Source organism: Mercenaria mercenaria, chromosome 19 (assembly GCF_021730395.1).
Source record: "Mercenaria mercenaria strain notata chromosome 19, MADL_Memer_1, whole genome shotgun sequence".
In the NCBI taxonomy this organism is placed as follows: domain Eukaryota; kingdom Metazoa; phylum Mollusca; class Bivalvia; order Venerida; family Veneridae; genus Mercenaria; species Mercenaria mercenaria.
Window position 1 is genome coordinate 31,125,612 of NC_069379.1, and position 21,764 is coordinate 31,147,375.

The following is a 21,764-nucleotide window of genomic DNA, read 5'->3' on the forward strand; positions in this document are numbered from 1 at the left end:
GAAGGTAAAACAGCGTTCTTTTGCTGAAAATCATTTAACGTCTGTAACAAAATGAATAAGTGTCCTGATGCTGCAGTTATTTTCCAGGCGCGACGCCATTCAGCTAATCAATTAGTAAGCATAAGAGCGACGACGATACTGTGAATTATTCGCTATCATTACAAATATCGAACACTTCAAAAGAGATGACGTTTCAACATCCATTTTCGAGGGTCTGTTAAAGACCTAGTGGTAGCAGAAAACGGAGGGACCAGAAAATGCTCTTATTCAAATCTTGAGACCTCAGCCTCACGTATCGTGTGGGGTAAGGCATGCAACCTGGTCGATGAAACTGCAGCGCGAAATTCTAGGGTGAATTTGTACACGATATAGGGACTTTACTTACACGATCCCCAATCATATAGATGGACAATCGAAGGAACTGCTGGTCTTTGACGACTAATGACGAAGCTAAATGCGATCAAAGAATCATGACCTCTTTCTAAGACGTCACCACGAAAACAATCCGTCGTAACTCTAATTGGACATTGGTCCCTCAAGGTAAAGCTTGTAGAGATTATCGCTTTGAATAGCAGTATCTGGGGTTATTTATATCCGATGACATACAGTAAAGTAGCCACCGTGACTGAGGAGAATTTATCCTTCCTCAAGTAACGGATTATGAAACGGCTTTAACAAGCGACATGTAGAACCCACAGGGTAATTACCTAAAATTGAGTACACCTGAACCACACCGTTTACGCGCCATGATATTTGTAAGGCAAAACTAACCATGATACGCGAAATTCAGCTCACACTTTATAACGATAGATATTCATCGATGCGCGTATAGTTCCGTAGCTGTTGATTAGCTTTGTGTCCAAAACTTAGCAATAGTTCCCCGATGACGTGTCGTAATGCCATTGTGATGTTGCTTAAATATCTACACTAGCCGCATTACTTATTTTTGGACACGGCATCTGATTTTGACTTCCTCTTTGTTATTATGAGGCCTATTGTTGCCCCTCTTTGGTGAACACCACTACCCCTTGTGCAAGCACTCCTATATCGCGCAGCAAAGACCCGTAACCCAAGGCATAGTTCAGGATTCGCCGTCGAAAGTGCATAATTGTCGGAACTATGCAGCGCACTCGCGCCAAACAAAAAATGTATGTAATGACATTGTAGGTCGTGGCATCCATATTTTACCTTAAAAGTGATGGTGTTTATTGGAAGAGTAGGAGTAGGAAGAGATTCGAATCAAATAATTGGAACAGCCAATTTGAAAGTAAACATTTCGTCAAGGAATGAGCAGCCGACTTCTATGTCAATAAAATTCCAGAAAATCTAGTAGATCTATCTCCTTCAAGTCAAATGTGAACTTCTAAAAATGTTGAATACTTTTTGTGTCACATCCCGAATTCCGGTAGTAAGACAAGAGTTAGAACCATGATAGTCAGATTGTACATAAAGGAGTCTAAATATTTGTGTAGCATGTACCTCAAAATGTAGTGCCAAGAGCATTGGAAACCCACAAAGAATTAAAACCAGCATACGAAGTGTGCACCAGTGTTTTGATTTCGGTTTCATCAGTAAAACAGATTTATGTTTCCTTGACGTGGTCAAATATATACGTAAATGGCATGTTGAAAGCTTGTGTAGCACGTATCTCAAAGGAGTTGACCTAGAGGCAAGCAACCTTAAAAAGAGCATTATTCCGCATGCCGAGGAAGAAAAATGGTTAAGAAACTGATAAGAACATGGTTGCAATTTGTTTTGTAAGACAAAAAAAATGATTCATAATTTTTTACATGGGTGGGGTGGTAATGAATGAAAAAACATTGTGGGTGGAGGTAGTGAATATTTTTCAATTTTTCTTGAAAAATTACAGATGTTTAAAAGCACTGGTATTGGCAATAGGGCTGGTTAAAACGACCTCGGGGGTGGGGGTGCGTGCGGTCAGGCTGTTGTTACAATAAGGCGTAAATATTATAATGTTAATTTATGATATTGTTGTTATAAATATTATTTTTTATTATTAGGGTACATAATATGCAATCAATGTTTGTTATTCATACAATCGCGTGTGTTCAAATGGTTAATTGTTAAGCGCCTTTGAACGTTATTACATTCTGAAAAGGGCGTCAACAAATCGGGTATAATAATATAATAAAAAAAACAGACGAGTATATCATTTTTTTCGCGTTTAGATTATATTTCTAGTTCATGCCTTACAGTAAGATAAATTTGGTAAAATTCTATCCGCTTAGAGTGTTCGTATCCTCTAAGAAAATATTCGGGGCTTTTCTCAGTTTCAATACATTCGCACATCTGTCAAAGTAATGTTTCGGAGTTACGTACATCTATATTTTGACATTTCTATACATAGTTATAGTTGTTCAATTTGGGTGCATCAAAACAGTAACATCAGAGTGAAATTTAATAAAATTAGTTGTTTGCAGGAGTTTTATTCGACATGTATGTATTGTTCTCAGACCAAATACAGATTTCGTTGTTTTAATAAACTTGAATGTTTGAAAAAGAAGCACGGTTTCCTATTCATTTTTATTTTTGATTTTAGTGTCATACATAAATCTATAAATATGACAAAGGTACAAAAAATTCTGTCCTGCTATAAATAATTGTGAAAAACATCTTTAAGGGAACTACCAGGTAATGTAGAAACAGGTTGCGATCAAATAGAGCGATCACGCCTGACATATTAGGATAAGCGTTTTCCAGGATCTCTTAGACGATCCATTAAAAAATTTAAAGCTAAAGTAACGCTACTAACGGCACAAGGGACTTCTTTCCAAGAAGTTACCGATCACCGCTATTGAAGTGCTTGCCTCAGAAAGAAACTCTTGACTTTTAGAGCTACAAACAGTCCCTAGCAGCACAGAGTTACAGTCGGCTAAGAAAATTGAAGTTACCAGACGACGTCAAAAATCTTTTACACTAGAAAAGCCTATTTGTGATTTGGGCCCTTTCAAGAAAGCAAAGAAATATTCCCGGGGGGTAAAGATAGAGGATCGGAGAGAAATAAACCTTGTAAGAATACGCCTCGCTTTAATTTTTTCAAAACGTAAAATGGGCTCCAAAGGTGAACGAAAAAAAAACAAAAAAAATGGGTTACGAGTCCCGGAATCGGGAAAAGGGGTACAGTTTTTTTAAAGACTGTGAGACGGGCCGTACTCCTGTTTATAAAGGCCTTCATTGGGAGGGCGCAGTTCTAAAAAACAGGAACAAGAAAGGAAGGAGAAAAATTCCCGTAGTAAAACTAGGACCCCCGTACCCAACGGTCGATATCTTTGGGTTTGGACAAAGAGGGCCCAAAAAAAAGCAAGCGATCAAAAGCGAAAAGGTCCAAACTTGTGCTCGTTTGGGGTCTTTCCCAAAACGTAAAAATATACGAAAGCGTGCAAAGTATGGAATTGGAACCCCGATATTTTAAAAAATGAATAACTACGAGTGGGAAAAATGTTAAAAGAGAAACCGTAAAATTGGCTGCGGAAAACTGCAAATACGTAGGGGACAAACGTAATTTCAAATACGGGACACGACCAGGGATGGGAAAACCCTTGGGAGCTTTTATTTTTAAGAGAGGACCGTACAAATTTTTTTGATTACGGGGGAAAAAAAACCGGGAACAAATTTCATTTTGACCGAGCGTAAATAAGCCTTTTTTGCCCTGCAGCGGATGCGGTTACATATTCAGACCCCTGCGGGTTTTATTGTGTTTCTAATCAAAAACGTTGTTCCCGACGAAAAAGAGGAATTGTAAATCCGTTTGATGTAGGTTTAAAAGCGCAATGATGCTTTATTTTTTCTTTTTTTAGTTCATTTATTTTTGCATGTATTGTTATTAAGTAGGCAATAAAAAAATTTTAAAAAAAAATAAATAAACCTTGGATTTAAACCCTACTTTGATTGAATAAAATTTAAACAGAAGCCTGGGGGGTGGTGGGTAAAAATAAAAATTAAAAATTTTTTTTTTTATTCTTAACGAGTTTTTACAAACGATTCATGCTTTTCCAAAAGCGTCTGTGTGTTAATGAACGATATGTACAAATTTGTTTAATTGTTACCAGTTTTATGAATATGGTTTACACAAAAAAACTGTACATCTCGTAAATATTTCGGGCCTTTGGTTCCGATTTTGTTACACGTCATTTGGAATTGGTTCAAGCTTTTTTCACCGCTTAAGTTTTTTTCCGGAGTTTTTTACTCAACATTTTTGGGCATTAGATCCATGTAGGGTAATTTAATCTAACTGAATTTGTTTTAGTTATTCCTTGTAAACAAGTACACCCCCTTTGCTTCCGAAAGTCGCATAAGCACTCTTACATTCCAAATTATATCCGTCTGCAAAAATTCCCATGTCTATTTAAAGCATCGCCGGTGTGGATGATGGGAAAAGTTACATTTTAAAACCGTCCTGTTTTTTTGTGAAAAATTCTACAAAAGGGTACTGGAATCCCCCGATGCACTTTTTGAAAGGCTTTATTAATCGATACTTTGTGAGTCGGGGTACCTTCATTTTATTTTCCCCAGGAAGATTAACCCTTTTCTCGTACATTTTTGTGCTATTTCCCTGATTTGAGTTTAAATGATATTTTGTCTTGAAAAGGGTTTTTAAATCTTTTCACGGGGATTAATTTTGTAAGTAGTCATTTTCCTTTTCCTTTTTTTTCTTTTGATTGGGTCTAAAAAAGGGAGTACGGTTTTTTCCGGTGTACTGCTTTCTTTGACAGGGCTTTTTTTCGTGATCCGATGCCATATTAGAAGGACTACAAAAGTGTTAAGTTAGATGATACATTTTATTAAGGAAAATATAAAAAAAATTAATTTTATAGAAGGCGCTGTTTTAAAGGGGCCCTTTTTCGTAAATTTTTAACACAAGGTAATTTTGGTTTTTAATTATTTATATTTACGGGGAAATTTTGTTCAAACAAATCAAGGGAGGCGTACTCTTGCAAATAGTCCTATCTAGCTGACTTGGTTTCCCCTTTTTCTATGTACAGTTTTTTGATAAAAATTCGGTTAAATTTTATTTAGAGAAAAGTCGATAAACCTTCGCCACTTGACAAAATTAAACTCATTTTTTTAAAACTATTCACCCAAAGGGTTTTAAATTTTAATATTTGAGGGATTAAGTATGACATAAATCTTAGTAAATATGGTAACTTATTATTAAATATCAATCCTTTTAACGAAAAGAATCATTTTAATCCTCATTTTAACTCGTGATTGATCGAATTTATAATTTGTCACGCACAATATAGCGTCCCAACATACTGAAAACCGTTATTGATTCTGTATTAGTGTTGTTTTTTATGATTTCATTCCTATACAATTGTTACATTAAACCGAACATGTAAAGTCATTAATTATAATGTTTATCTCCGAACTGAAATGGATCCTTATCCATATGACTTAATTATCACAAAAATGTCGGATTAAAATTATTCACTTGTCGGTAGAATGAGTCTAAATGACACATTTCGGCCGTAAATTACGGTCTTGTTGAGATAAAATATCACAAAGTACAAAATATCCAATCTGCCTCATTACTGCAGTTAATTACACCCTAGTACAGTCTACGGATTATTCGTTATCATAGATAATAAAAACAAGGAATAACTAACTAAATTACGATGTATGAAGGACCGTGTTAAACAAAATTATCGCGTTATTTTTGACAGACGTGACAGATAAATGAACTGAACGAAATCAAATAAATTTCCTTAAAATGCTTGTCAATAAGACGTTTTACTGTTTTTTGCTACTCTTATCTTTTAAATGAAATATGGACTGAGATAATTAAATTAATCCTGTATTTTATATAATCTATGTGTCAGTCGGAACAAAATGGTTCTCCAAAAATTATTTAGTTTCGCAAACTGACTTCATTAACACTCGAATCAAATAAATACAACATTATAATTTCGGACTATATCGGTATACTGTTATCTAAATTTAGCTTATCATTCAGTCGAACGTTCGAAATTCAATTATTGTCATACATAGTTAATAATTCGTGGGGTCTTTTAATTAGAATTATTGACACAGCGCGCGTAAATTGCTTAAATAGCTTAAATTCTCTTGAAGGTAGCGTGCTATAAAATTCCATTAGATCAATTTAAAGTACTTATGATGAAAAAAGCCGACCACTTTCAAAAGGATAAAGTTCGTTTAATTACCCTTAGCTTTAAAAGTACCTTAACTGGTATACAATAAGTTAATAACGTTACATTTATAATAGATTGTAAACACTTTCTTCTATTATAACTTTAGGCAGAGTAATAACCTGTTCAGTATTCGTATTGAATTTTCGTTTGGGTTCAATTTTTATTAGCGCATGCTAACTCTTTGGTCAAATAGCCCTAAATGATAAATCTGTAGGTTTAAAATTGTTTCACCAGAGGGAGTTATGACCCGAAAGATTATTTCGCTAAAATCAATTAAATGACTAATTTGCTAAAATGAAACGATTTGTCATTAATAACAAGTGAGATCAAATCGATATAGCAACATCTGATGAACGTTTAGTATTCAATTGGAAACCTTTAATGGACATTGCCAGGTGCTTCACTGAACATATCTTCCAGGATATTAACTTTCCAGAAAATGCTCCTACGTAGAGGTTCGCAAATGCTGTCATTTTTTCACGTTGTGAAAGTAGTAGCTTGGCTAACTTCCTTTATTTTGGGCTTGAGGAGACATTAAACACATCGTAATCCCATGAGTAGCTGTTTATGCTACTATTCATGTTATCACACTACTGTACCTTTCACCGTAGTCGCCATGATTACGCGTGGAAAGCCGTAATGAGGCACCTGTGGATGTCCGACAATTGCATGAGAAAGAATCAATCAAAATAATAAAACTATTATTTTTGTAGAAATGGACAGCAATGCAGACTCAAAACAGGTATGATGATATGTTGTATCACTTTTTTATTTCGTTAATACCATCTATGATACTTATCCCTTTTTATGCGTTAAGGTATTGGACCCGTAATAGTAATGTTTAAACAATGGCATTTGCTCGGTATATTCTTAAAGTTGACCATGTTTTGCACTGCGTTGCAAATTTTAAACAACTTTTACCGTGCCGTTTTTTGTAAATCTTGTATAATTTATGATATTTCCTCAAGCTCAAGTAGAGACAAATTTCAATGTGAAGGCCACTATCTAAAACGTTTGCAGAGAATTCATTACAGCATTAATTTTGATAAAAGAAACATCAAACTTGTGTTAAACAATTATAAATCAGAAAATAAAACTGTAAATATCTTTTTTTTTCTAGGGTTCCTCAAGTAAACAGATTTAATGAGACATAATTCTAACTCCAACATTGAAAAAATAAGATCGAATCATGTGGGTCTGTATTGAATTTTGCTCACTTAATTAAAAAATAACCTTGAGGCAGAAGTAAAACCTACCTGCATTTCTTCCACAATATGTAATCTAAAGAATGAAGGTAAATTCACTTTGAACAGCAAGAAATCGCTTATAAAATGAAATTTTTCCACATCCATAATAAGTTTTGAAAAAAAAAAAAACTTACTAGAAAAGGGAAAATATGGTGAAAATATTTGGTCCCAGTGGGGCTTGAACCCTAAGCCCCCCTGAAAATTGCAGTAAAATTAGGTTTATGGTACGAATTGAATACTCTACAAAAAGGAGGTACTCTATTACAGGTCCAATACCTTAAATCATGGAGGAATATAATTTTATTTACAAATTAATGGTTTAAAATTTAAACTTAAGAAATATATTGTAATTAAAACAGTTAACATAATTATATTGTCATTGTTATACAATTAATCATTATATTCATGTCATATTTCCAATATCTCAGTTATAGAACAAACACATAAGTTAACAGATAACGGAAAGGTAAATGGTAACGGCAACAAAACCTCGGCGTATGAAGCAACAACATTAGGTATCGATGTACTCACTTTTCAGCATGTTTTATGTAATTTAATTACTATTACCTGCGTAACAAGTTCTGCGTATCGAGGGCTGACCGGGAAACTATTGTATCTGACATTTTGACCAAAAATGGTTTTATTGCATTTTCTTAAGCCTTTTATTGTCATACATCTACTGCAAAAATATTATAAAAACTTTCCAATAATTTCTTGTTCTTTTTTTAATAATGTGAAAATACTGTATCTGCAACCATCAACTTCTTAAAAGTTCTTTGACCGGGAAACTATTGTATCTGCCTCCTAAGCACATACAATAGTTTCCTGGTAACTTTTCCTGTTACAGTCTCAATTTGAAAAAACATTATTTGTGACATTATGGTCTGTAATTTAAACACCAGACAAGGAGAAAACGTGTTACTGTTGTTCAGGTTTTATGTGAATATTAAAGAACTAAAATAAATAATAGTTTACATTAACATTTTCACATAATGTGATACAGATACAATAGTTTCACGGTAACTGCAAACACACTGGTTATGAAATAAAATGTTGTATGTGCAAACTTGTATGGGGGTGTCAGGTCTTGATTTACATAGAACAAGTGAATCCTTCATGCAAACAGTGAAGTCCCTAATCATACATCACATTCTGTTGCGTCTGAGGTTGGTCTTCAGCGTTTGCCAAAGTCCTCATTCGCAGATTGCTAGGCATGAATTGTTTAAACAAAACCTGTCCAGAAATGTTTGTGAGGTGACCCTCTACCAAGATCTTAAAATCACTTCTTTTACATACACTTATGTAGGAAAAGATTTGAAAATATTATCTAGTCTAAAACCAAGAAGCCAAGAGCTTTAATATACATTTGGTAAATTGGTATCACTGAGGTGGGCGTTTCACGACTCTGTGGATCCTCATGTTATTTTTATTGTTGGAAAATTGTTACTATTTTTTCAGAAAGAACTCGGCTTGTAAGCTTCAAAGCCAGTTTCCCCCTAAAAAATCAATGCTGAATACTATTACATAATTGAGCCATGTCATGCAAAAAAGTGTCTTCATGACTGAGTAAATTTCTGTCAAGACTTACTGTAGATCCAGGCTTTTCTGTGCTTTCAGGTTGTTGAAATAGGATCAGAAAATTGCTTCTTGAAAACGTTTAATAGGTCTTCTGTTACTTAGCAAACACTGTGGGCCCTGATCAGACTGATCTGGGCCCACTGTTTGCAAAGTCCTGAAGATTACCAAAGGCAGTTGTTAGTGTGACGTGGCTCTATTATAACCATGTTAATTCATACAGTCATGGCTTACACTTTAATGGCTATGGACTTAATTTTGTACATACTTTTATGAAAATATAGAAGACGGAGTTAGCCATGTGTCATTCTTTTATGTGACATAATGGCTTATCTTGTTGCTTTTTCTTGTCCTTTACTTTTGAAAATGGCAGCATGACTAAATTAGGTCAATGATGCATTACCTTAGTTTCCTTTGTGACTCCTCTCGGATTATGCTGTTCTGTCACATGGGAGGGTTGTATGCTTCGGAGAGGGTAAGGACATGCCAAAATGCCTAAGTTTTTATTCATTTATCGCACATGCGTGTGGTCATGTGCTTGCTTTCTGGCTTTTCATTTTGCTGTCTGTCATTTTTGAAATTTTAGCCTCAAATATTGATAAAGGTGATTAAGTTATTGTAATAAACTGAAGTTCTGTTAAAAACATTTTGTCGATTTTGTCCTTTTTTATTTGTACTATAACGATTTAAATTTTTGAGTGTATATGAATACCTTTGTCCAAAAAAGAAAAAGAGACAGTGTCATGTAGAAATCTCTGTTTTCAGCAATTTTTTAAAATGATTCTTGATAATATTCTGTCTTTACCAAAGTTTCACTATACTACTGTAGCTGGAACACAGGTGATACAGAGAACAAAATCACATATTAAATTGTTCACATTAAGGTAAATTAGGCCTTAAATTGTTTTTGTTTTCGGTAGCATGCACAAAATAAATTAGGGTAGGTAGGTTGGAAAATGTTTTTTGTTTGTTTAAAATTATTGAGACTTTTCAGAAATTATTTTTATGTCAAGAAATGAATACAAATAAGGAGGTTATGTCTTTAGAGCACCAATAAGTTCCTTTCTAACATCAATGACAATGTTTAAAGCATAAAAAGTGCAGTTCTGCAATTTTTTTATTAAAAATTTGAAAAAAAAATTCGCTAAGGCCATAAAAACATTAAAATTTTAGGGTCGGGCCAACCATTTTGGGTAGGTCGGAATACTGTAAACAAACAATGGAAACAAACAATTTTTTTATGCCTTACACAGTCACTTCAAAAGCAACAGAACTCTGTAACCATGCCACTGCACATCAATATTGGCTATAAGTTAAAACACAGAAGTGCTGTACCATTACTGAAATAATGACAGTGGAATTCACGGACTGTCCTGAAAAATTAAATTCTTGTTGAATATTTGGGAGGGGTGAAACCGGTCCAAATTAAACCAACATAGCTGTGCATCTGCACAGTCTGGTCAGGATCCATACTGCTTACTTTCAAACCCTATTGCAATTAGAGAAACTTACAACAGTTAGCAAGCAGTAAAGATCCTGACCAGACTGCACAGATGAGCAGGCTGGTCTGGATCCACACTGGTCATAAATGCTCTATGTTGGTTTTCTCATGCTGCAGCTCATTTCCCCCTTGTATAGCTTCATTTTAGCATAAATTAATTTCTTGATTTCTTGTATGAAATTAATATCCGGATGTAATGAAATGTGTACAATCAAGTATTAATGCATACGCTTGCAAAAAAAAAAAAAATAATAATAATAATAATAATTTAAGGTAATGATAAACATATTTTTATTTTATTTGACCATTATTACTGGCTTAAGGTATTGTTCAGTTTAATTCATTAGCCAATTAATCAATGGAAATACAAAAATATAAATACAGATAAGCGATAATTCAATGAGATAATAATAAAAAATGAAAAAATAATTCAAGTGCAGATAAAATAGTTTCCCGGTCATCAGACAGAAAATACTGTATCTAACACTATTTTAATTGTATATTTGTAATTTATGTTATTTATATGTAAAACACTAATTCTATGCTTAAAGCAATATGAATTTTATAAATAATATTTAATGAATAATGCAGATACAATAGTTTCACGGTAATTTTTTTAAATTCAATAACGTCATTTTGAACGTGAAACTATTGTATCTGACACTTTTTGCTAAATCTTAAAAATAAATTATTTGAGTACATTTTAAAAGCCAACATATTATTTCTTATTTCAGTTGATAATGATTTACTAAGAATGGTAATACTAAGCTGTGTTTTTTAAGAAAATATTCAGTTTTTTCTTTCTCCTGTAAAATTTACAAAAATGCAGATACAATAGTTTCCCGGTCAGCCCTCGGTATGTGTTACTGCAGACGTGAAGCGGTCTTCTCCGCAAGTAAAGAAATGTTTATCAGTCGGAACATAATCATATAAAGTTTGTTATTTTTATAAATTTAATCATTATATTCAAGCGTTGTTTTCAAGTCACATGCATATGATATTTCTAATATTTCAGTTACGGAACAAACATATCAGTTACCACATCATGGACAGGTAGACGGTAGAAGAAACATTGACGCGTCGGATATGGCATCAACACCAGGTACCGATTCACTCAATACATTTCATCATCTTTATGTAATTGAATAACTTTTACGGGCGTAACAAGTTCTGCATACTTGTTAAGTTACTCACTGCAGACATGGAGCTTTCGTCTCCGCATGTCTGGAAGTGATTATCAGTCAGAACATAATAATACAAAGTTTGTCATTGTAATACAATTAATCACTACCGATATATTCAAGAACTGTTTTCAAGTCATGTGTCAATGATATTTTTAATATTTCAGCTACAGAACAAACACATCAGTTGCCACATCATGGACAGGTAAATGGTAAAAGAAACAATAATTCGCCGCTTAAAGCATCAACACCAGGTACCAATGTACTCATTTTTTTCAGCAGGTATTATATAATTAAATTACTTTTAGGTTAGCGTTCTTGTTACCTAATCTACGATCGATGTTACTCACTGCAGACGTGGAGCGGTCTTCTGCGCATGTCCGTATGTAATTATCAGTCAAAACATATGTATGTAAAGTTTGTTATTTTTTATAATTAATCATTATATTCCAGAGTTGATGGAAAAATAATATTTCAATTACAGAACAAACACATCATGGACAGGTAAATGGTAAAAGAAACAATAATTCGCCGCATACAGCATCAACACCAGGTTCCGATTTACTCAATACATTTCAGCATGTATTATGTAATCGAATAACTTTTACGTGCGTAACAAGTTCGGCGTTTTAGTTAGCTAATCTATGATCGATATTAATCATTGAAGACTTGAAGCGGTCCTCTGCGCATGTCTGGTAGTGATAATTAGCCAGAACGCATAACAAAAATACGCAAAATATTGCATTTCCACACGCATTTGGTGTAATATATGTATAACATACAGACTTAAGGTTAGAACAAAGATTACGTACCATGATTTTTATTCATTAAAGATACTTGTTAGTCAAATCGCTTGAACCAAGTATATTATAGAGTCTGCAATTGATCACAAGCGTTCCATATCTTTTTAGACACAAGCATGTGCGAAAATGTTCTAAAGATCCAGAAGAAATGTGTCAGAATGAGAGTAATTTTAACTTACCTTCTCATTAACTGTCGCAGTTTATTTAGACACTATGTTTCCTCATAATTTCAGATTCTGTCTATGTGACTGCATAATTATGAAGAGTTAACCAGGAGCGTTACGGATTTAATACTTACAATCATATTGGTTGTAACAATTTCAGTAAAGCGGAACATATTTTTGTCGCCTGTAATAGAGTATTTTTTTCAGAGTCAATAATGTTTTCTCTTTGCCATATCCTCATACTCTTTTTGCACATATTTGTGTCACTGATGTGTAATAATTACTGTGAAATATGTAAATAAAGGTAAAAAAATCTGAGTAAATTTACGATTTTGCTTTTTTACAAGACAATAGTGTGAAACATTAATACTTGTACTGTTACATCAGTTTGTGTTTGTTTATAAATACACTATATCCTATAAGTGTGTAGCAATTTGTCTGCCTCAAGCTTTAGAAGTTTTTACGGCTTTACCAAAGCAATCTGAGGTATTTTCAGGCAGAAAATTGTGTTTGCATTCACGATAAAATATGCAGAAAAATAAGCACTATTTTGAGCATAACTATTATTGTGGGAGAGTCGTTTCATTTCTGTTGCTAAATACATAATATTATCCCAACACTTATCTTGAATAAAACCAAATCTTCATCAATTCAAATGTGCGGTTGAACTCTGCACGTCGGGAGAATATCTCAGAACTTAGATATCCTATATGTTCATTAATTGCAAACGAGCTTAGGAAATATAACTTTTATTACATTTGTTACACGTTTCCAGCAAATATATAATAGAAAACAAATATTTACTGCCTGTTTTATCAAAAGAAATATCAATATAAAAGTATTATTTGATACGATTTCTATACGGTTTTGATACCGAATTCCGCTAGAATTAAGACCGTTACTGCACATGTCAGTGTTGTTTTGTAATGTTTGCACCAAACTAACTGAAATAATGCAAATTGCCTGATACACTGTAGACGTATATGTTGATAAGATCGACGCTTCTAATATCTGTAAATGCAGGGCAATGGCATATTAGTAGCTACTGTTATATATCTAGAAAAACTAACACAGTCCTGAACAGCTTTAGATGATGACAATAGCAAGCAAATGTTTTATAGGATTGTTGTTTTTCTTTTGCTTTTGTTGTGATGTTTTAATAAGCAAGTTGTCTTTTTAAGTCACATCAGCATTATACAAGTTCTCCACATACTTTTCGTGTTCTCCTGTGAACAACTTTTAAGTCCATTCGACATCAATATGCAGCTGCAGAACCACGGGCTCTCCCGAGGACAACTGGATAGTTGTCATAAAGAACAAAGTTCTGTATTTATGACATATTCTAGCACGATCCGCAGCAGTTGCTATATAAACATATAGCGAAATCGCCTATAAATGAATCTACGATAAATATAGCCGTTCTTTACGATTTGAACATGAGTGGGAGTCCATAATATGGCGACTTTTACAATAAAAATATCAGTAAGAAAAAATACATCACATCTTCTGAAAAAAAAATCTTCCTAATGAATTGAAATGTTTCAGCCACTCTTGATACCGGTAAGTTTCAAGTTCAGTATCAGTTTATCTATATCTGGCCGTATACGTAGCGTTGTCGGCACCACAAATATCAACTAAGTTCTACATTTTAACTATTAATCTTAAATAATATTTTATTACAATGATATTATACAGTATTTCTTTTTTTCAATAGAACAGTTGTTTTATAATTTTAAGTACATGTAACGGAAATATATTTTAGTTATAAACCGTCGTAAAATTCAGGTAAGTATAAGAGAAGGGGCCGCCGTGACTTAGTGGGTAAGAATCACTTGCCTGTCAACTGTGTGGGTTCAAGCCTCCCTTGGGTTGTAGAATTATGTAAAATGAGTAATTCAGCTAACTGACGTTAGGTCGGTGGTTCTACCATGGTGCTCGCCAATGATGATACAGTGCCCAGAAAGTACACCTGGGATATTTCTCCACTACGAAAAGCTTGGAGGTTGCCATATAACTTTTATTTGTGTCAGTACTACGTTCAGCAAAAAATTAAAGACATGTTTTACAGAAAAATACCAACGACAGAAAACTAACTATATATTTATGACATATATAAATCAAAAGCTTTTTCAATGAAAACTGACCCTTTATACCTAAAACCAATGAAAGGGTATATATCACAAAACAACAAAAATTAGTAGTAAACAAACAGCATCTAGACAATATTTTTCTACTCTGTCAAATAAAATTTTTACTGTTCTGTCCAATAGAACTGGATACTTTAGAAGGAGTTGTCTCCCTTTAAAAAAGAACAAAATATATATGTATAAAAAACTAAATGTAAACAATTATTATAAAAAACAATTTTAACTAAGTTTTGTAAAGTTTAAACACTCGTACGTTGTTACAAATGCATCAAAACGAAGACATGTAAACATCTTTTTAAACTGAACTGTCCGGAACACTGGTCCCTTCATGCAATCCATTTCCAGATTTCTATACATATATGAGCAATTATTGATAATTCCTTTGTAGAAAAAAATACATATTTACATGCTGTTTAATTTTCATGTAGAACAATGCTTTTGTTCTGTGATTTGGTGATGTTCAACTTTTTTCTTCGAAGCATGGACATTACTCTTAATAGCAATTGTCAAGGAAATAAGAAATTGCTTCAAAAATGATCTGTTGATGCATTTTATCTGGCTAAATACTCTACTATAAGCATTATTGACCATTACAAATATTGTTTGCAAAGTAAGGACACTAACGATACTGTCATATGTACAACGACAAATCTTAAACACTATGGAAAAAACTGATGAAATTATATATCGTTTAAGTAACAGTAACAAATGTAACTGCAATGTTACATGAGTCAACATCGTAAGAACCACATGTCTCAGAAGGGTCTGACACCATTATGAGTCTTAAAAGATATCCTCTTTAAAACCAATTTGCACGTGAATTTCTTGAGGCAACAGTTGAATCTGCAAGCGAACTATTAAATCGCCGGTTACTCTGAAAAAAAGATCAGAAACAGTTAACAAGTGAATTGTATTGATATTGATTGAGATCATGTATCAAGTATTTAAGTTTGAAATAATATAACAATACGCGGCAACCATTATAGTGCAGGTTAAAAAGGGCCGATGATATTTCAGTTGGAAGACTGGCAGCGTCAGTACTGTGGGGTATGTTAGCTCTAAGGTTTCATAATCAAACACTAGCATACTGTTCCATCCGAAAAAAGGAACAGGGTAAAATCAAAATACGTTAAGTAGTGTTTGCCACGTTCTGTTTTTTATGTATGTAATGTTAATATTACAGTTTTAAACTTGTTGCAGATTTTAAAACATTTTAAATCTATAGATACAAGAATTAAGGTAGGTGTTTTATAATATGCAGCTAACAGTTACTGAGAATAGTAAAGAAAACAATTTATAAAATTCAACTATTAGTAAGACTGCAAATCTATCATGGCATTCAAGATTTATCTCAACTTCCGATTGTTTTAACAGTCTATATTTATTTTCAGAAAGTCTCTGTACAACAAAATTATAATTGTTCATAACACTAAATCAATGCAGCTTTAAAGAAGTCAAATAAATATGCATTTTGGCATAGTTTGTTCTTACTGAAATAGAATAGGAATATTTTTATCAATCATTTCACTCGACTTTATGTGTGAAATTTCTTTGTGATCCCTGATTATACAGTTATCCAATGCATAAATTTAGTTAAAACATATAAAAGAATAGTCCATTTTGGCACGTTTATACTTGCAAAAATGGAGAAAAAAATAGTGTAATCAAAGGTTAGAATTATCAAATTATGATCCTTAAGGAAACTTGCTGTAGTTTGTTTTAACGTTTTATGTGAACACACAGTTTCATGTAAGAAACAGAAAGGTGCAAAAGCAATTATCACAGATTACCGTGCTTGTTTATGAGTTATCTGCCCTTTAAACTAAGTTTTTCTTCAAATTTGCATATTCAGGGGAAGATAACTCCTGAACAAACATGGTGACCTTCAAATTTTTCATAATTCTGTTTCTAACATGACACTGTGTTCATAAAAATGTTTGGAAAAGTCTATAATTGTTTCTTGTTTTTTGGGGTTTTTTTTGTTGTTGTTGTTTCTTTTTTAGCCAAAAACTGTCGCATGCGTCCGCAAAACAATCGAGTTTTTATTTGTTTCAGACATGTTAAAATGAACAACAATTTACTCTATCATAATGTTGAAGATATAGAGGGAAATGATTTTGCGGAAATAAGACCTACGGGACCTGTTATTTTTACCTACAAAATATATCTATAAGGATTCCGAAAACGGGACGGGCCAAGGTCACTCCAGTTATAGCAAGTTTGTCCTTGAAAAATTTGTTTGGGGACGCTAACAAAAGCATTAACAAGACCGGCACGGGAATGTTAATACTTACTCCTCTTAAATTCTCAGGTACCGTGAGCCTGGGCAACCGATACCCCATTGCTGGATATCTTAATCCTGCATTGACCCCCTTATCTGGAAAGAAAGAACATTTATAACAGGAGAAAAGAAGCAGGCAGATAACTGAGGTGTTTTCTAAAAAGAAACCTTCATAATTATTTATACAATTCAATTGATACATTTTGTTGTGTTTATTCATGTTTTAAGCGATTTCAAATATACACATCTCTGCTTTCATAAGTTACTGAAGCAGGTCTATTGTGTAAAATGTCGCCAAATAAAGATGCCGCGTCTTCAAATCAAAATGGCGTTCAATTTTATAGCATGATTACAGTAACATAAAAGCTTTCAGTATACATTTCCGACACACGTCTATTTGCTGCATTGCCATGACAGAATAAGGTTTAAATATATCTATACCTACTTTAAAGAGAATTATATTGCTAAAATATTAGATTTCTTGCATTTCTATCCATTAGTAGGAACAGATAAATCAACGATCACCCCGAAGTGATTTATGTCGCAACTCGTCTCATTAATACCATCAGCAATTCTAAAACCTTAGAATTTTATTCCGTAGTAAGGATAGCAAAATATTTGACGCTTTCAGCGCAATAAACAGGGTTTAGTTCACAACTGGTTCCTCAATTTGCTCTTTCAGGTAACCGGTCCGTTATGGCACTTCACAATTTCCGCGCGATAAGAAAAATGCCTATACCGCATAGAGAAAAAACATAAAATGAAAATAATTTTTCGTTGCTCATGCGAAATGAACGACAGAATAAGATCGGCAAATTCATGAATCACGTTAAGTATCGATGACGTAACTTTGGCGCCTGTCCTTTTGCTGTTCATACCAAATGAACGTCAAAGGTTTCGATGGAAAAGAGTAGTGCGAATGTAAGTATTCAAACGTTAATTGTCAATTATATATTCCAAGTCCGTTGCCTGTATGAGTTAGCTTTTACCTTGTCTGCAATTGTTTTTATTGTTAATTTCCTATGTGTTTATGTATAGAGTTTACACATCCATTCCTGCGCTGCTGTGTGGGTTTGTTTTTGGATCCTGCGTTTAGGGAATGGTTACTTCTGTAAGATCATTTTCCTTGTTCAATTCGTTATGTCCTGACCATTTGTCTAAAAGCCCCTCCGGTAATGATACATTTGCATTTCGGGCCTAGTACACTGACTAGTGACATTTCTCTATAACAGGATAATGTTCATTTTATTTACAATTAAAAGGTCGCAAACCTTTCAACATTTTAGAAAACTAATGCAGGTTCATGATATGTCAACTTAATGTAACATTTACAGCAGCAACTATCTTGTAACGTACCATCTTTCCAACTGAAATATCTGTTAAATCCAGATGCTTCGCCATCTCTTCTTTGTCCAGTTTGGTCCATACGATCTCTGAAATATTATCGTATCGAAGAATTATTCGATTCATGCAACATGGAGTATTCGTGTGTTTTTCTTTTATCTAGAAAGTTCTAGTTATAAAATATATGTTATCCTACCAAACATGTTGAGGATGTAGTAGCTATATTTTGAATTTGGATAGTTTGATTATATTAGCAAACATGTTTTCATCGAGTTATCTCCGTGAAAATGGTTGGCGTGTGAAAGCTAGAGATCTTTCACTTGAGTTTGATTAAGTTATTATGAAAATGACACATGGGTCCAACGTAAAAAGGAGTCATAATTTAGTGTTCCGAATCGGCTAAGATTATTATAAGAAACTATTTAAACATAATTATTGATCAATAATCTCAAACTACTCGAGCTATGGGGAAAGTTTTAAAGCAATCATAGAAGACGTATGTAAACAAAGGCAAACCCTTAATACGGAAACGCGTTTCATGTCACACTATAATCATTTAATTTCGTGTGCATAAGATTTGGTGGGATTTTGGTCAAAACCGCAATGTATACGGGATATGAATTCATGGATTTCAACTTTTGAACATTAAATGAATGGGAAGTTTACTTGTTTGTTGGGATTAAATTTCTTGGAATGAAACAACCACGAGATCCACGAAAATTAATGATTTCACAGTATTATAATGTTTCCTCACAAATGGTGTTAGACATATGAATAAAATGCACGACAGAATTTGTCCACAATAAGTCAGTCCAGTAGGAATATAGCAAGACAACAAGCAAAAAAGTATTAACTTTCTTACAATAATGGTGACTTTTGTCTTGTGCTGGTATCAAAAATAAGTAGTTAATACCTTAGCGTGATATTTTAACTTTCAGGTCATGATTATCCTAACAAAGCTGGACAAGGTTTATAAATTACAAAACAACAGTAATGATCATATAAAGCATATAACTGAAAACAAGTCATTATATAGGATTATGTATTAAAAGCAGCATCTATAAGAAGTTTTTAAAAGCATTACTCTCGTTCAAAATAGTTGTTCCCCTTATTTTTTCTACTTCTCCTGAGTCTATGTACAGACACAGCTAACAACGCAGCAACGATCAGAGTAAACAGTCCAGCAGCCGACAGGCCAATGACTAATTGCCACTTTACTGAAAAATGTAAATGTGGCATGTACTTAACTGAAAATGAGAAAGCTGAATATTTGTTACAAAAATTACTTGAAAATAATGTTTCTAGCGAATATGCTCATCATCAGAAGAGTAAAACATTATGTTATGTAGATACGTAAGTGCTATACTATGAACATTTCGAAAAAGTTTCAAATCGTATCAAGTTGTTTACCATCTCTGTATACTCTTCATTAAACGTTGTCATAAATATTGGAAAAACTGCTTTCATAAAAAATTACTTGCTCACACTGGTAAAATCTTAACTATATCGTTCAAACTTACCATTTGACTGATCCGTCTGTAGGCTGAAATAACAAAATTAAACTTAATCATTATTTTGAATGCCAATCCTTAGTGGATAGTACCAATCTTTTACCTCAGGGCCATGATTTGAACAATCTTGGTACAGGTCAACTAGATAATGATATACACCAAATATCTAAACTCTAGCCGTTGTAGTTTCAGACAAAAAGATTTTTCAAGATTTCCCTCTATAATTCTATGTAAAACAAGTAGCCCCTGGGGCGGGGCCAATTTTGACTCCAGGGCCATGATTTGAATAATCTTTGTAGAGGTCCACTAGACAATGCTACATACCAAATATCTAAGCTCTAGTCATTGTGGTTTCAGACAAAAAGATTTTTAAAGATTTTCTTATAATTTATAAGTCTATGTAAAAACAAGTAGTCCCCAGGTTGGGGCCAATTTTGACTACAGGGCTACGATTTGTATATTCTTGGTAGAGGTCCACTAGACAATACTACACACCAAATATCTAAACTCTAGGCATTGTAGTTCCAGACAAAAAGATTTTTAAAGATTTTCCTATACAAGTCTATGTAAAAAACAAGTAATCCCTGGGGCGGGCCAATTTTGACTCTGGGGCCATAATTTGAACAAATTTTCTAGAAATTCGGTGAGGTGAGTTAAACAAGTTTGGTGAACATGCAAAAATAAATAAAAGCGCTATCATGAACACAAGGCTAAAATCTACAATTTTAGCCATTTCAGGAGGCATAACTCCAAGACCCATCTTGCAATATGGCTGATTTTCGAAAGGAATCGAGATCTAATAGAGATACAAGTTATGTGCAAGTTTGGTTCAAATCAAATAAGAAATGAAAGCGCTATCGTGAACATAAGCTCAATTGTGCAGATTTTAGCCATTTCAGGGGGCATAACTCCAAGATCCATCGTGCAATATGGCTGGATTTCGAAAGGAATCGAGGTCTAATAGAGATACAAGTTATGTGCAAGTTTGGTTCAAATCAAATAAGAAATGAAAGCGCTATCGTGAACACAAGCTCAATTCTGCAGATTTTAGCCATTTAAGGGGGCATAACTCCAAGAGCCATCGTGTAATATGGCTGATTTTCGAAAGGAACCGAGATCTAATAGAGATACAAGTTATGTGCAAGTTTGGTTTAAATAAAATAGGAAATGAAGGCGCTATCGTGAACACAATCTCAATTGTGCAGATTTTAGCCATTTCAGGGGGCGTAACTCCAAGACCCATCGTGCAATATGGCTGGTTTTCGAAAGGAACCGAGATCTAATAGAGGTACAAGTTATGTGCAAGTTTAGTTCAAATCAAATAAGAAATGAAAGCGCTATCGTGAACACAAGCTCAATTGTGGACAGACGACGGACGACGGACGCCGGACGACGGACAAAAGACCATACTAAAAGCTTCACCAAAAAAAAAAACAGAAATTCAAAAGACTTACTTTACAATCGTATTTAATGGTACATTGTAGTACTTTAGATTCATAGTTGCATACAAGAAAGAAGCTATATCTAGGAACAGCGTATTTCATTTTTTTTTTCTTATATTTGTATGAATATTGATCAATATAGAAGAAAGTGAATTTGAATTTATTTGAATTTAAAGCTTTTGGTTACCTCCGTCTATGTCTCTAGAGTAAACTTTCATGGACATATTAAAAGAAGGTATATTTGACCATGTCGTGCGTATCGTCTATTTTTGACAGCTTTTCATTTGTTTTAACATAATATTTTAAGCATTATGGGACTTTAAGGGACATGTGAATATCACTCCGCCCAGTATGTGTGCTTGGATTTTGTTCTTACTGCAGAGATATTATTTGAAAAA

General features: G+C 33.6%; 1 protein-coding gene across 5 annotated transcripts in view; it reads right to left on the reverse strand.

Moving 5' to 3' along the window:
- Positions 1-21,764, reverse strand: part of LOC123542089 (uncharacterized) — a 226,890-nt gene that overhangs the window by 44,102 nt on the left and 161,024 nt on the right. The window contains exons 74-78 of one of the 5 annotated variants that reach the window (XM_053530952.1): positions 19,934-19,956; positions 19,498-19,630; positions 18,426-18,502; positions 17,083-17,165; positions 14,295-15,662 (exon numbers count right to left, since the gene is read on the reverse strand). The exons of 3 other annotated variants lie outside the window; for them this stretch is intronic. In XM_053530952.1, the coding sequence (XP_053386927.1) occupies positions 15,588-15,662; positions 17,083-17,165; positions 18,426-18,502; positions 19,498-19,630; positions 19,934-19,956 (391 nt within the window). In that variant the 3' untranslated portion in view covers positions 14,295-15,587. Of the gene's footprint in view, positions 1-14,294; positions 15,663-17,082; positions 17,166-18,425; positions 18,503-19,497; positions 19,631-19,933; positions 19,957-21,764 lie in introns of those variants that run through there. One more of the 5 variants, XR_008368553.1, reaches the window with a different exon arrangement.